The sequence below is a fragment of the Phyllobates terribilis genome, unplaced genomic scaffold (assembly GCF_046119375.1).
Source record: "Phyllobates terribilis strain yellow unplaced genomic scaffold, ASM4611937v1 Scaffold_1__5_contigs__length_1240528914, whole genome shotgun sequence".
In the NCBI taxonomy this organism is placed as follows: Eukaryota; Metazoa; Chordata; class Amphibia; order Anura; family Dendrobatidae; genus Phyllobates; species Phyllobates terribilis.
Window position 1 is genome coordinate 621,130,188 of NW_027362761.1, and position 15,395 is coordinate 621,145,582.

The 15,395-nt window shown below is 36.7% G+C and overlaps 1 protein-coding gene across 4 annotated transcripts in view; it reads right to left on the bottom strand.

Annotated features, from left to right (window-relative positions):
• NPR2 (natriuretic peptide receptor 2) overlaps nucleotides 1-15,395 on the bottom strand; it is a 567,493-nt gene that overhangs the window by 452,614 nt on the left and 99,484 nt on the right. For all 4 annotated transcript variants that reach the window (XM_073684396.1, XM_073684388.1, XM_073684406.1 and 1 more), the window contains exons 2-3: nucleotides 14,393-14,592; nucleotides 13,570-13,683 (exon numbers count right to left, since the gene is read on the bottom strand). In XM_073684396.1, coding sequence (XP_073540497.1) covers nucleotides 13,570-13,683; nucleotides 14,393-14,592 — 314 coding nt within the window. The remainder of the gene's footprint in view (nucleotides 1-13,569; nucleotides 13,684-14,392; nucleotides 14,593-15,395) is intronic.

Consider the following 15,395-nt stretch of genomic DNA (forward strand, 5'->3'; position numbering starts at 1 on the left):
CGTGGCCATAAATAGCATACGGGACACCGCAGTCTTGCCATGGTCATCCGTACGTAAATCTTCAATATACCCCAATAAACATATAAAAGGTGTAGGATCAATAATGAATAGACCCTATTGATAATTTCTAGTACACCTTTCCAAAAGAATCCCAGATTGGGGCAGGACCACATCATGTGCAGCAGGTTCGCTGAGTGCAGCTTACATCTTGCACATAAAAGATTTGATCTAAGCCCTAGATCAAGTAGGAATTGAGGAGATTTGTAAGCCTGGTGCACCACATGCATGAGATAATCTGTGGGATTCACTTAGGGACAGTTGTGGAAATCTCTCCAAACTTTCTTGCCAATGTTCTTCTATGGCACCAATGCCCTCCCATTTTTCTTTTGAACGACTCGGATATTTAACTAAAACCAGGTCTAGAAGAGTGCTATATAATATTGAGATCCGACTAGTGTTGAGAGAGTATGTTCTGTTAACCCTTTCGGCGAGTATGCTCGGGCCGAGCTCCGAGTATTTATAGCTGCTCGGTGATATGGTTGAATCGCTCCCCGTGTGCATGATTTGCAACTGTTTGACAGTTTTATTACATGGGAGGAATGTGTAAGAAATAGACATTCCTCCCATGTAATAAAACTGTCAAACAGTCGCAAATCATGGGGAGCGATTCAACCATATCACCGAGCAGCTGTAAATACTGGGAGCTCGGCCCGAGCATACTCGGACAGAACATATTCGCTCAATCCTAGATCGGGCCACTGGAGCAATGTGAGGAAGCTATCATCTGTTATCAAGTTCTTGGGTACACAACCACCAAGAATGAGCCCTTCTGCCTGATATGCATGTTGTAGCTGGAGGTAGTTAAAAAATCCAGAGTTAAGTATTCCAGATTCGCATTGAAACAGAGAAATCCTTCACCAAATCTCCCACTAAAATATGGGAAAACCTATTCCTCTCCCTTAGGCTTCAGCATTTGAACCCCTTCAATTGATGTAAATTAGAGAGCCACAAGGTTTCCCATAGGGAAGTAAACTGTGCCATGCCACCACGCTGGCCCTGCCATTCCCTCACCTGCCGACAAACCCGGTGTATTGCATTTCCTGGTGCTTATTCAAAGCTAGCCAGGTGCATCAAATAAGACCTGCAGTGCTAGGATGTAATCAGTTCTCTCTGGTTTTACTACAGTATGTATACATAGAATATATTTGTGTACAGTATATGTAGAATGTGAGTATGTATGCAACGTATAAATATAATGTGTACAGATGTCTATAGACTATGTAGAATGCTTGTTTGTGTGTATAACATATGTAGGATGTGTGTATAGTATATATAAAATGTGTGTGCATAGTATACGTAGAATATGGGTATGTTTGTATAGTATACGCAGAATGTTTGGTGTGTGTATAGTGCAGTGACATGCAAAAGTTTGGGCACCCCTGGTCAGAATTACTGTTATTGTGAACATTTAAGCAAGTTAAAGATGAAATTATCTAAAAGGCCTAAAGTTACAGATGACACATTTCCTTCGAATTTTAGGCAAAACATTTTTTCATCTTTTACATTTTAAAAATTACAAAAAGAAAAATGGGCCGAAGCAAAAACTTTGTGCACCCTGCATAGTAGTGCCCCCTTTTGCAAGTAGCTTATAAACGCTTTTTGTAGCCAGACAAGCGTCATTTAAATTCTTGTTTGACGGGTTTCCATCCATTCTTCCTTGGAGAATTCTTCCAGTTCTGTGAGATTCCTGGGGAGTCTTGCCTGTGCTGTTATTTTGAGGTCTAGACAGATTTTCAATGATGTTCAGAGCAGGGGACTGTGAGAGCCATTGTAAAACCTTCAGCTTTTGAGGTAGTCTATAGTGGATTTTGACGTGTGTTTAGGATCATTATATGTGGAATCCTCCTCTTTTCATCTTCAGCTTTTCTACAGATAGTTTTATGCTTGCATCAAGAATTTGTTGAAATTTCATTGAATCCATTCTTCCCTCTACCTGTGAAATGTTCCCCGTGCCATTGGCTGAAACACAACCCCAAAGCATGATTGATCCTCCCTCATGCTTAATGGTTGGTTATCATCGGTCCACAGGACTTGTTTCCAAAATGCGTCAGGCTTCTTTGGATGTTCTTTTGTACTTCTGATGCCGAATTGTATGGTGAGGACGCAGGAGAGGTTTTCTTCTGATAACTCTTCCATGAAGGTCATATTTGTGCAGGTGTCTCTGAACAGTAGAACAATGTACCACAACTCCAGAGTCTGCTAAATCTTTCTGAAGGTCTTTTACAGTCTTACGGGGGTTCTGATTTGCCTCTCTAGCAATCCTAAGAGCAGCTCTCACTGAAATTTTGCTGCTTGGTCTTCCAGACCTTATCTTGACCTCCACTGTTCCTGGTAACTGCCATTTCTTAATTACAATTTGATATGAGGAAAGGGTGACTATTTTATTATCTTATAGCTTCTCCTGCTTTGTGGCCTCCACCATTGTCCGAGTGCTCGGCAGCTGCTTAGAAGACCCTATGGCTGCTGTTATTTGACACAAGGTTAGAGGAGGTTTTTATAAAGCTGGAAATTGGCATCACCGGCCTTTCCTAACGATGATAGTGAACAAGCCATAACCCTAACAGGCTAATTAAGGTCTTAAACCTTGGTCAAAGTTATCTGAGCACACAAATCTCCAAGGGTGCCCAAACTTTTGCAAATGTAAAAAATGACACACTATTTTTTTTTATTTGCATAAAATATAAAGGAAATGTGTCATCATTAACTTCAGCCCTTTTATATAATTTCATCTTCAACTTGTTTTACTGTTCACAATAACAGTAACTTTGACCAGGGGTGCCCAAACTTTTACATCCCACTGTATATGTAGAATGTGTGGTGTGTATAGTATATGTACAATATGTGGTGTGTATGAACATATAATATATGTAGAATGTTTGTAGTATATGCAAGTAGGTGTATATCTTATATGTAGAATGTGTCTATAGGATGTTAAATGTTTCTTTAGTGTATATAGAATGCGTATGCATGTGTATATAGTACATATAGAATGTGTTTGTATAGTATTTGTGAAGTGTGTGTACAGTGTATGATGATTGTATGTGTATATAGCATATAACGTTCGAATAGCATATGCATAATGTGTCTATAGAATATGTAGAATATCTGCATAGCTGTATAGTATTTGTAGAATGTCTATATATATATGTAGAATATGTGTATGTATGTATAGTATTTGTACAATTTGTGTATGTGTGTATAGTATATGTAAAATGTGTTCATATGTGTAGAATGTGTGGTGTGTATAATATACGAGTGTACAAAAATGTAGAATGTGTATTTGTACTATGTGTGTATACTATATGCAGAACGTGTGAGTGTGTATAGTATATGCATATATGTGAGTGTGTGTAGTATATGCAGAATGTGTATACAGTATATGCAGAATGTGTGAGTGTGTACAGTATATACAGAATGTGTGAGTATGTATAGTGTCAGGGAAGTATTGAGGAATATTGAAAGTGTTCTTCCATATTTCCCTGACCCAGATATTGACCATTCTTCCCCTTCTGCCCAGCACAAAGACCCAATTAACACAGCCATGAGTAAGGCGTTACACAAACAAATGCCAGCCAAGAGGTGTCACCAAACTTCGTTAAGATGAGAGCCTCTTGTCCTTGGAAGACGCAGGGGGCAATTACTGGCAGGATTGCACTATTTTGTGTGAAACTGGGAAAGCCTGCTTCAAAGAGAGTTTAACAGAAATTTCCAGCCAGGCCGACTCCGAAATGAAATATGAAATATTGTGAGTTCTATACGCCCAGCAATAACGGGACCTATATCTTTAGAGATAGCATCAACTAGGGAATGATAGGGATATTTTCTGGCTCTGAAAAACGCTACCTAGAACTGTAGCGCAAAAACGCCAGAATAGCAGACTGCAGCTATGCGATTGCGATCAACGAGCGATGAGTTATTTCAGGAGTTAGCGTTTTAATAAAAATGTACAGGCTGGAGACCGGCCCACATGATGTCACCACAGGGGGTGTGTGGCCAGATCTCCCCTTAGGTATAAGAGAACCCTTGGAGAGGACAGGAACACTCATTGCCAGGGGTGTATAAGGATTATAAGCAACAGATCACGTTCGATAATGCTCAAATCAACTGGGGAGACCCTCCTCCACCTATGCTGATTCGTCCCTGCGAACTGTATAGTGTAAGTTGTCTTCTTTTATCCTGTTTATTTTATGTAACAGCTTAAGTATTTTAATGTCTCCTTTGTAACATCCTTGTATATATTTTTCCTAAACACTGTCTCACTTTGGATTAAATATAAAATTTAATAGTCCTGTTTCTTTTGTTCTGTAATCGTTCCCTCCCCCGAAGCCATATACGCTACCAAAACGCAGGCGTCCGGCCGGGCCTGTATTATATTTCAAGCAAAGTAAAAAGATACCAGCACTCACGTATGTATGATCAATTCATTTATTTCACATGTAGGAGAACTACAACAAAACGTTTCAGCCCCTTGCTGGCTTTTGTCAATTGCCACAATTGACAAAAGCCCGCAAGGGGCTGAAACATTTTGTTGTAGTTCTCCTGCATGTGGAATAAATGTATTGATCGTATACACATGAGTGCCGGGATCTTTCTACTTTGCTTGCAATCTATCTCTCCACGTGCACCACCAACCACTAACAAGGACTACGGAGTGCCGACTATTTCTTTATATCTATATTGTATTATATTTCAAACTCGGCCGGTGGTGGCAGAGAATAATAATAATCGGGCTATCGTGAAGCTGACAGTGACCGTACGGAGGGCGTAAACACGTATTCCATGCTTTGGAACCCAGAAGTATGACGCCATACGCTAACTGGTTCTTTACCGATACCTACGCAGCGAGTAGTTTGGATCATGTGCTCGCGACTCTGGACGAAATACTGACAGCGTGAGGGCACGGTGAGATATCGGGTGATCTCCACAGTGTCTTCCCTGTGTGGTGATCCCTGACATATAGTATATGTAGAATGTCTGAATAGTATATGTAGAATGTGTGTATTTGTGCATCTCATATATAGAATGTGTCTATAGGGTATGTTGAATGATTACTTAGTTTATGCAGAATGTGTGAGTCTGTATAGAATATGGAGAATGTGTGTATAGTATATGCAGAATGTGTGTACAGTATATGCAGATTGCGTAAGTGTATATGCAGAATGTGTGCACAGTATATAAAGAATGTGTGTACAGTATATGTAGAATGTGTGTATAGTATATGTAGAATGCGTGAGTATATATAGTATATGCAGAATGTGTTTACAGTATATGCAGAATGTGTTTACAGTATATGTAGAATGTGTGTATAGTATATGTAGAATGTGTGTACAGTATATGTAGAATGTGTGTATAGTATATGTAGAATGTGTGTACAGTATATGTAGAATGTGTGTACAGTATATGTAGAATGTGTGTACAGTATATGCAGAATGTGTGTACAGTATATGCAGAATGTGTGTACAGTATATGCAGAATGTGTGTATAGTATATGCAGAATGTGTGTACAGTATATGTAGAATGTGAGTATAGTATATGTAGAATGTGAGTACAGTATATGTAGAATGTGTGTACAGTATATGTAGAATGTGTGTACAGTATATGTAGAATGTGTGTACAGTATATGTAGAATGTGTGTACAGTATTTGTAGAATGTGTATATAGTATATGTAGAATGTGTGTACAGTATATGTAGTATGTGTATACAGTATATGTAGAATGTGTGTACAGTATATGTAGAATGTGAGTACAGTATATCTAGAATGTGTGTACAGTATATACAGAATGTGTGTACAGTATATGTAGAATGTGTGTACAGTATATGCAGAATGTGAGTACAGTATATCTAGAATGTGTGTACAGTATATCTAGAATGTGTGTACAGTATATGTAGAATGTGTGTACAGTATATGTAGAATGTGTGTATAGTATATGTAGAATGTGTGTATAGTATATGTAGAATGTGTGTACAGTATATGCAGAATGTGTGTATAGTATATGCAGAATGTGTGTATAGTATATGTAGAATGTGTGTACAGTATATACAGAATGTGTGTACAGTATATGTAGAATGTGTGTACAGTATATGCAGAATGTGAGTATAGTATATCTAGAATGTGTGTACAGTATATCTAGAATGTGTGTACAGTATATGTAGAATGTGTGTATAGTATATGTAGAATGTGTGTATAGTATATGTAGAATGTGTGTACAGTATATGCAGAATGTGTGTATAGTATATGCAGAATGTGTGTATAGTATATGCAGAATGTGTGTATAGTATATGTAGAATGTGAGTATAGTATATCTAGAATGTGTGTACAGTATATACAGAATGTGTGTACAGTATATGTAGAATGTGTGTACAGTATATGCAGAATGTGAGTATAGTATATCTAGAATGTGTGTACAGTATATCTAGAATGTGTGTACAGTATATCTAGAATGTGTGTACAGTATATCTAGAATGTGTGTATAGTATATGTAGAATGTGTGTATAGTATATGCAGAATGTGTGTATAGTATATGCAGAATGTGTGTATAGTATATGCAGAATGTGTGTATAGTATATGTAGAATGTGTGTATAGTATATGTAGAATGTGTGTACAGTATATGCAGAATGTGTGTATAGTATATGCAGAATGTGTGTATAGTATATGTAGAATGTGTGTACAGTATATGCAGAATGTGTGTATAGTATATGTAGAATGTGTGTACAGTATATGTAGAATGTGTGTATAGTATATGTAGAATGTGTGTACAGTATATGCAGAATGTGTGTATAGTATATGTAGAATGTGTGTACAGTATATGCAGAATGTGTGTATAGTATATCTAGAATGTGTGTACAGTATATACAGAATGTGTGTATAACCTACAAAAGACAAAAATATATCTCATACCCTACCATCATTATATATAAATGTAAAGCAAAGTTGCATAATAAATATAGGGTACTTAGTGAACTATTTTTGATCAAAAAAAGTATACAAGCCGTCCCACCAGCAACAAGGTGACCCTAAATTGGGACGGTACCTATACTGCCTATATTAAAAACCTTACTGTATATCAAAGTTGAAGTAATGCATATAAAAGGGTAGACAAATAGGACCGGGTCCCAACTCCAGACCACCTAGGCCCGTGGTAAGCTACATATATACTAATCAGCTCAACAAAGGGGATGCCACACCGTTAAATTGCACAGAATGCAAACAAGACAAAAAACCAAGCAATGTGAACTGAGGTCTAAGATGGTAGACATGCAAGAAATAGGAGCATGTTCACACTAGCAAAAAGAAGCAAAACCTACAAAAGACAAAAATATATCTCATACCCTAGCATCATTATATATAAATGTAAAGCAAAGTTGCATAATAAATAATGTGTGTACAGTATATGCAGAATGTGTGTACAGTATATGCAGAATGTGTGTACAGTATATGCAGAATGTGTGTACAGTATATGCAGAATGTGTGTACAGTATATGCAGAATGTGTGTACAGTATATGCAGAATGTGTGTACAGTATATGCAGAATGTGTGTACAGTATATGCAGAATGTGTGTACAGTATATGTAGAATGTGTGTATAGTGTATGTAGAATGTGTGTACAGTATATGTAGAATGTGTGTACAGTATATGTAGAATGTGTGTACAGTATATGTAGAATGTGTGTACAGTATATGTAGAATGTGTGTATAGTATATGTAGAATGTGTGTATAGTATATGTAGAATGTGAGTATAGTATATGTAGAATGTGTGTATAGTATATGTAGAATGTGAGTATAGTATATGTAGAATGTGAGTATAGTATATGTAGAATGTGTGTATAGTATATGTAGAATGTGAGTATAGTATATGTAGAATGTGTGTATAGTATATGTAGAATGTGTGTACAGTATATGTAGAATGTGTGTACAGTATATGTAGAATGTGTGTATAGTATATGTAGAATGTGTGTATAGTATATGTAGAATGTGAGTATAGTATATGTAGAATGTGTGTATAGTATATGTAGAATGTGTGTATAGTATATGTATGTAGAATGTGTGTATAGTATATGTAGAATGTGTGTATAGTATATGTAGAATGTGAGTATAGTATATGTAGAATGTGTGTATAGTATATGTAGAATGTGTGTACAGTATATGTAGAATGTGAGTATAGTATATGCAGAATGTGTGTATAGTATATGTAGAATGTGTGTACAGTATATGCAGAATGTGTGTACAGTATATGTAGAATGTGTGTACAGTATATGTAGAATGTGTGTATAGTGTATGTAGAATGTGTGTACAGTATATGTAGAATGTGTGTATAGTGTATGTAGAATGTGTGTACAGTATATGTAGAATGTGTGTACAGTATATGTAGAATGTGTGTACAGTATATGTAGAATGTGTGCACAGTATATGTAGAATGTGTGTACAGTATATGTAGAATGTGTGCACAGTATATGTAGAATGTGTGCACAGTATATGTAGAATGTGTGCACAGTATATGTAGAATGTGTGCACAGTATATGTAGAATGTGTGCATAGTATATGTAGAATGTGTGTACAGTATATGTAGAATGTGTGTACAGTATATGTAGAATGTGTGTACAGTATATGTAGAATGTGTGTACAGTATATGTAGAATGTGTGTACAGTATATGTAGAATGTGTGTACAGTATATGTAGAATGTGTGTATAGTATATGTAGAATGTGTGTATAGTATATGTAGAATGTGAGTATAGTATATGTAGAATGTGTGTATAGTATATGTAGAATGTGAGTATAGTATATGTAGAATGTGTGTATAGTATATGTAGAATGTGAGTATAGTATATGTAGAATGTGTGTATAGTATATGTAGAATGTGAGTATAGTATATGTAGAATGTGTGTATAGTATATGTAGAATGTGAGTATAGTATGTGTAGAATGTGTGTATAGTGTATGTAGAATGTGTGTACAGTATATGTAGAATGTGTGTATAGTATATGTAGAATGTGTGTACAGTATATGTAGAATGTGTGTACAGTATATGTAGAATGTGTGCACAGTATATGTAGAATGTGTGCACAGTATAGGTAGAATGTGTGCACAGTATAGGTAGAATGTGTGTACAGTATATGTAGAATGTGTGTATAGTATATGCAGAATGTGTGTACAGTATGTGTAGAATGTGTGTATAGTATATGCAGAATGTGTGTACAGTATGTGTAGAATGTGTGTACAGTATATGTAGAATGTGAGTACAGTATATGTAGAATGTGTGCACAGTATATGCAGAATGTGTGTACAGTATATGCAGAATGTGTATAGTATATGTAGAATGTGTGTACAGTATATGTAGAATGTGTGTATAGTATATGCAGAATGTGTGTACAGTATGTGTAGAATGTGTGTATAGTATATGCAGAATGTGTGTACAGTATATGCAGAATGTGTATAGTATATGTAGAATGTGTGTACAGTATATGCAGAATGTGTGTACAGTATATGCAGAATGTGTGTACAGTATATGCAGAATGTGTGTACAGTATATGCAGAATGTGTGTACAGTATATGCAGAATGTGTATAGTATATGTAGAATGTGTGTACAGTATATGTAGAATGTGTGTACAGTATATGTAGAATGTGTGTACAGTATATGCAGAATGTGTGTACAGTATGTGTAGAATGTGTGTACAGTATATGCAGAATGTGTGTATAGTATATGCAGAATGTGTGTATAGTATATGTAGAATGTGTGTATAGTATATGTAGAATGTGTGTATAGTATATGCAGAATGTGTGTATAGTATATGTAGAATGTGAGTATAGTATATGTAGAATGTGTGTATAGTATATGTAGAATGTGTGTATAGTATATGTATGTAGAATGTGTGTATAGTATATGTAGAATGTGAGTATAGTATATGTAGAATGTGTGTATAGTATATGTAGAATGTGTGTACAGTATATGTAGAATGTGTGTACAGTATATGTAGAATGTGTGTATAGTATATGTAGAATGTGTGTATAGTATATGTAGAATGTGAGTATAGTATATGTAGAATGTGTGTATAGTATATGTAGAATGTGTGTATAGTATATGTATGTAGAATGTGTGTATAGTATATGTAGAATGTGAGTATAGTATATGTAGAATGTGTGTATAGTATATGTAGAATGTGTGTACAGTATATGTAGAATGTGAGTATAGTATATGTAGAATGTGTGTATAGTATATGTAGAATGTGTGTACAGTATATGCAGAATGTGTGTACAGTATATGTAGAATGTGTGTACAGTATATGTAGAATGTGTGTATAGTGTATGTAGAATGTGTGTACAGTATATGTAGAATGTGTGTACAGTATATGTAGAATGTGTGTACAGTATATGTAGAATGTGTGTACAGTATATGTAGAATGTGTGTACAGTATATGTAGAATGTGTGCACAGTATATGTAGAATGTGTGCACAGTATATGCAGAATGTGTGTACAGTATATGTAGAATGTGTGCACAGTATATGCAGAATGTGTGTACAGTATATGTAGAATGTGTGTACAGTATATGTAGAATGTGTGTACAGTATATGTAGAATGTGTGCACAGTATATGTAGAATGTGTGCACAGTATATGCAGAATGTGTGTACAGTATATGTAGAATGTGTGTACAGTATATGTAGAATGTGTGTACAGTATATGTAGAATGTGTGTACAGTATATGTAGAATGTGTGCACAGTATATGTAGAATGTGTGCACAGTATATGTAGAATGTGTGCACAGTGTATGTAGAATGTGTGCACAGTGTATGTAGAATGTGTGTATAGTGTATGTAGAATGTGTGTACAGTATATGTAGAATGTGTGTATAGTGTATGTAGAATGTGTGTACAGTATATGTAGAATGTGTGTACAGTATATGTAGAATGTGTGTACAGTATATGTAGAATGTGTGTACAGTATATGTAGAATGTGTGTACAGTATATGTAGAATGTGTGTATAGTATATGTAGAATGTGTGTATAGTATATGTAGAATGTGAGTATAGTATATGTAGAATGTGTGTATAGTATATGTAGAATGTGTGTATAGTATATGTAGAATGTGAGTATAGTATATGTAGAATGTGTGTATAGTATATGTAGAATGTGAGTATAGTATATGTAGAATGTGTGTATAGTATATGTAGAATGTGAGTATAGTATATGTAGAATGTGTGTATAGTATATGTAGAATGTGTGTACAGTATATGTAGAATGTGAGTATAGTATATGTAGAATGTGTGTATAGTATATGTAGAATGTGTGTATAGTATATGTAGAATGTGTGTATAGTATATGTAGAATGTGTGTATAGTATATGTATGTAGAATGTGTGTATAGTATATGTAGAATGTGTGTATAGTATATGTAGAATGTGAGTATAGTATATGTAGAATGTGTGTATAGTATATGTAGAATGTGTGTACAGTATATGTAGAATGTGAGTATAGTATATGTAGAATGTGTGTACAGTATGTGTAGAATGTGTGTATAGTATATGCAGAATGTGTGTACAGTATATGTAGAATGTGTGTATAGTATATGCAGAATGTGTGTACAGTATATGTAGAATGTGTGCACAGTATATGTAGAATGTGTGCACAGTATATGTAGAATGTGTGTATAGTATATGCAGAATGTGTGTACAGTATATGTAGAATGTGTGTACAGTATATGTAGAATGTGTGTACAGTATATGTAGAATGTGTGCACAGTATATGTAGAATGTGTGCACAGTATATGTAGAATGTGTGTATAGTATATGCAGAATGTGTGTATAGTATATGTAGAATGTGTGTACAGTGTATGTAGAATGTGTGTACAGTATATGTAGAATGTGTGTATAGTATATGCAGAATGTGTGTACAGTATGTGTAGAATGTGTGTATAGTATATGCAGAATGTGTGTACAGTATATGTAGAATGTGTGTATAGTATATGCAGAATGTGTGTACAGTATATGTAGAATGTGTGCACAGTATATGTAGAATGTGTGCACAGTATATGTAGAATGTGTGTACAGTATATGTAGAATGTGTGTATAGTATATGCAGAATGTGTGTACAGTATGTGTAGAATGTGTGTATAGTATATGCAGAATGTGTGTACAGTATGTGTAGAATGTGTGTATAGTATATGCAGAATGTGTGTACAGTATGTGTAGAATGTGTGTACAGTATATGTAGAATGTGAGTACAGTATATGTAGAATGTGTGCACAGTATATGCAGAATGTGTGTACAGTATATGCAGAATGTGTATAGTATATGTAGAATGTGTGTATAGTATATGTAGAATGTGTGTATAGTGTATGTAGAATGTGTGTATAGTGTATGTAGAATGTGTGTACAGTATATGTAGAATGTGTGTATAGTATATGCAGAATGTGTGTACAGTATGTGTAGAATGTGTGTATAGTATATGCAGAATGTGTGTACAGTATATGCAGAATGTGTATACAGTATATGCAGAATGTGTATAGTATATGTAGAATGTGTATAGTATATGTAGAATGTGTGTACAGTATATGTAGAATGTGTGTATAGTATATGCAGAATGTGTGTACAGTATATGCAGAATGTGTATAGTATATGTAGAATGTGTGTACAGTATATGTAGAATGTGTGTACAGTATATGTAGAATGTGTGTACAGTATATGCAGAATGTGTGTACAGTATATGCAGAATGTGTGTACAGTATATGTAGAATGTGTGTACAGTATATGCAGAATGTGTGTACAGTATATGTAGAATGTGTGTATAGTATATGTAGAATGTGTGTATAGTATATGTAGAATGTGTGTATAGTATATGCAGAATGTGTGTACAGTATGTGTAGAATGTGTGTACAGTATATGTAGAATGTGTGTATAGTATATGTAGAATGTGTGTATAGTATATGTAGAATGTGTGTACAGTATATGTAGAATGTGTATAGTATATGTAGAATGTGTGTACAGTATATGTAGAATGTGTGTACAGTATATGCAGAATGTGTGTACAGTATATGTAGAATGTGTGTATAGTATATGTAGAATGTGAGTATAGTATATGTAGAATGTGTGTACAGTATATGTAGAATGTGTGTACAGTATATGTAGAATGTGTGTACAGTATATGTAGAATGTGAGTATAGTATATGTAGAATGTGAGTACAGTATATGTAGAATGTGTGCACAGTATATGCAGAATGTGTGTATAGTATATGTAGAATGTGAGTATAGTATATGTAGAATGTGAGTACAGTATATGTAGAATGTGTGCACAGTATATGTAGAATGTGTGTATAGTATATGTAGAATGTGTGTATAGTATATGTAGAATGTGTGTATAGTATATGTAGAATGTGTGTATAGTGTATGTAGAATGTGTGTACAGTATATGCAGAATGTGTGTACAGTATATGCAGAATGTGTGTACAGTATATGTAGAATGTGTGGATATGTAACTGTGACTCCCTCATGGTGGGCACATACATGAGGGGCACTTACCAAAGAATAGTTTAATTCCACCTTAAATTCTTCCTTACATCGGTGAATCAGGTTCTTCTGGAAGGTCTGGTATTCTGGGTTCTGAGGCTCATGATACGAGATCACAAGGACGGTCTGAAGGAAACAGAAGGACATGCATGGTGACAGAGACCTTTTCAACACAGGAGCTACAAACTGACCAAAACTGGAGCGGCAGCCTCTCATCACACGACACAGATCCTAACAATGAAGATCACTTATTATATAAGTGATGTCATCACCAGGGATGGGGCCGACCACCTCTCACATGATATACAGGGGGCAGGGCTGGCGTCCACTTGGACATGATAATGGTGATGTTATTAGACCCTCTTCGCTCTATGACAAGTTGTCGCAGTGTCGGGCCATCTGATATTGATGTGAGGCTCCTATTAGAGGTGAAGGCACTGCAGTGAGGGTTGGGGGTCATGTGCGTGGCATCTGAAGGGCCCTGTCAGTAGCCGGGGTGGTTTTGCGGCCTCTCTATATAAGGAGAACCATCAGACTGAGCTGGAAAACATCTGGAGACATCCCGTAATTATCAGAGACAGCTCCCTACGTGGTCGGCACCATGCACTCTGAGGCACTCTGAGGGGAAGCGCCTGTGAAAACTGCCATGTTGAGTGAATCTATCAGGATAATCTATGTCTGTGGTATAATTATTGGTGCGGATCTGTTTATTGGAAAGCTGGGGGTCAACCAGGATGGCTGCCATTACAGCACCACATGGGTCGCAGTCTATGAAGCGAGTGATCGGGCGGGGTCTCGTGGTGGTGATCCATGTGTGTGGCACTCATGTTCTCACCTTGAAGGCCTCCTTCAGCTCCTCCTCGTGGCTCTGGTTACTCTGCCAGGGTTTGTAGGCATCTCTGCTCCCATCAGACCGTAGGCTCTCACCAAATACATCCACATAGAAGAAGACGTAGTCACCATTGGTCAGCTTCTCCTTGTGAGCCTGCAGCATGATCATGTGGAGCATCTCCAGGGGTCCGCAGATGTAAATCACTGCAGGCGAGAGCACAGAGCAACGTCAGTGATGGAGAACCTGGACGGTGATTGAGACACCGGAACCTGCATGGTGATCGAAACCCTGCAAGCTGATGGAGACCTCAGACCATGCATGGTGATAGAAACCCTACAACAGTGGTGGCGAACCTATGGCGCACGTGCCATCTCCTCAGCACTGCCTCCGCCGCCAACACTCTCCTCAACATGCTGAGGCGGGTGAGGAGATGGCACGCGTGCCATAGATAGGACTGTGATATAGAGACCAGATCAGCGTTAGAACGGGCTGAGGTGAGTAGTTATTTTTTTTAATGTGGGGCCATTACACCACATGGAGGACTAGGTGGGGCCCATTACACCGTATGGAGGACTATATGGGCCATTATACTGTATGGAGGACTATGTGAGTCCCATTATACTGTAGGAAGGACTATGTGGGGCCATTATACTGTATGGAGGACTATGTGGGGCCATTATACTGTATGGCGGACTATGTGGGGCCCATTATACTGTATGGAGGACTATGTGGGGCTCATTATACTGTATGGAGGACTATGTGGGCCCATTATACAGTAGGAAGGACTATGTGGGGCCCATTATTCTGTATGGAGGATATGTGGGGTCCATTATACTGTATGGAGGACTATGTGGGGTCCATTATACTGTATGGAGGACTATGTGGGGTCCATTATACTGTATGGAGGACTATGTGGGGCCATTATACTGTATGTAGGACTATGTGGGGCCATTATACTGTATGTAGGACTATGTGGGGCCATTATACTGTATGGAGGACTATGTGG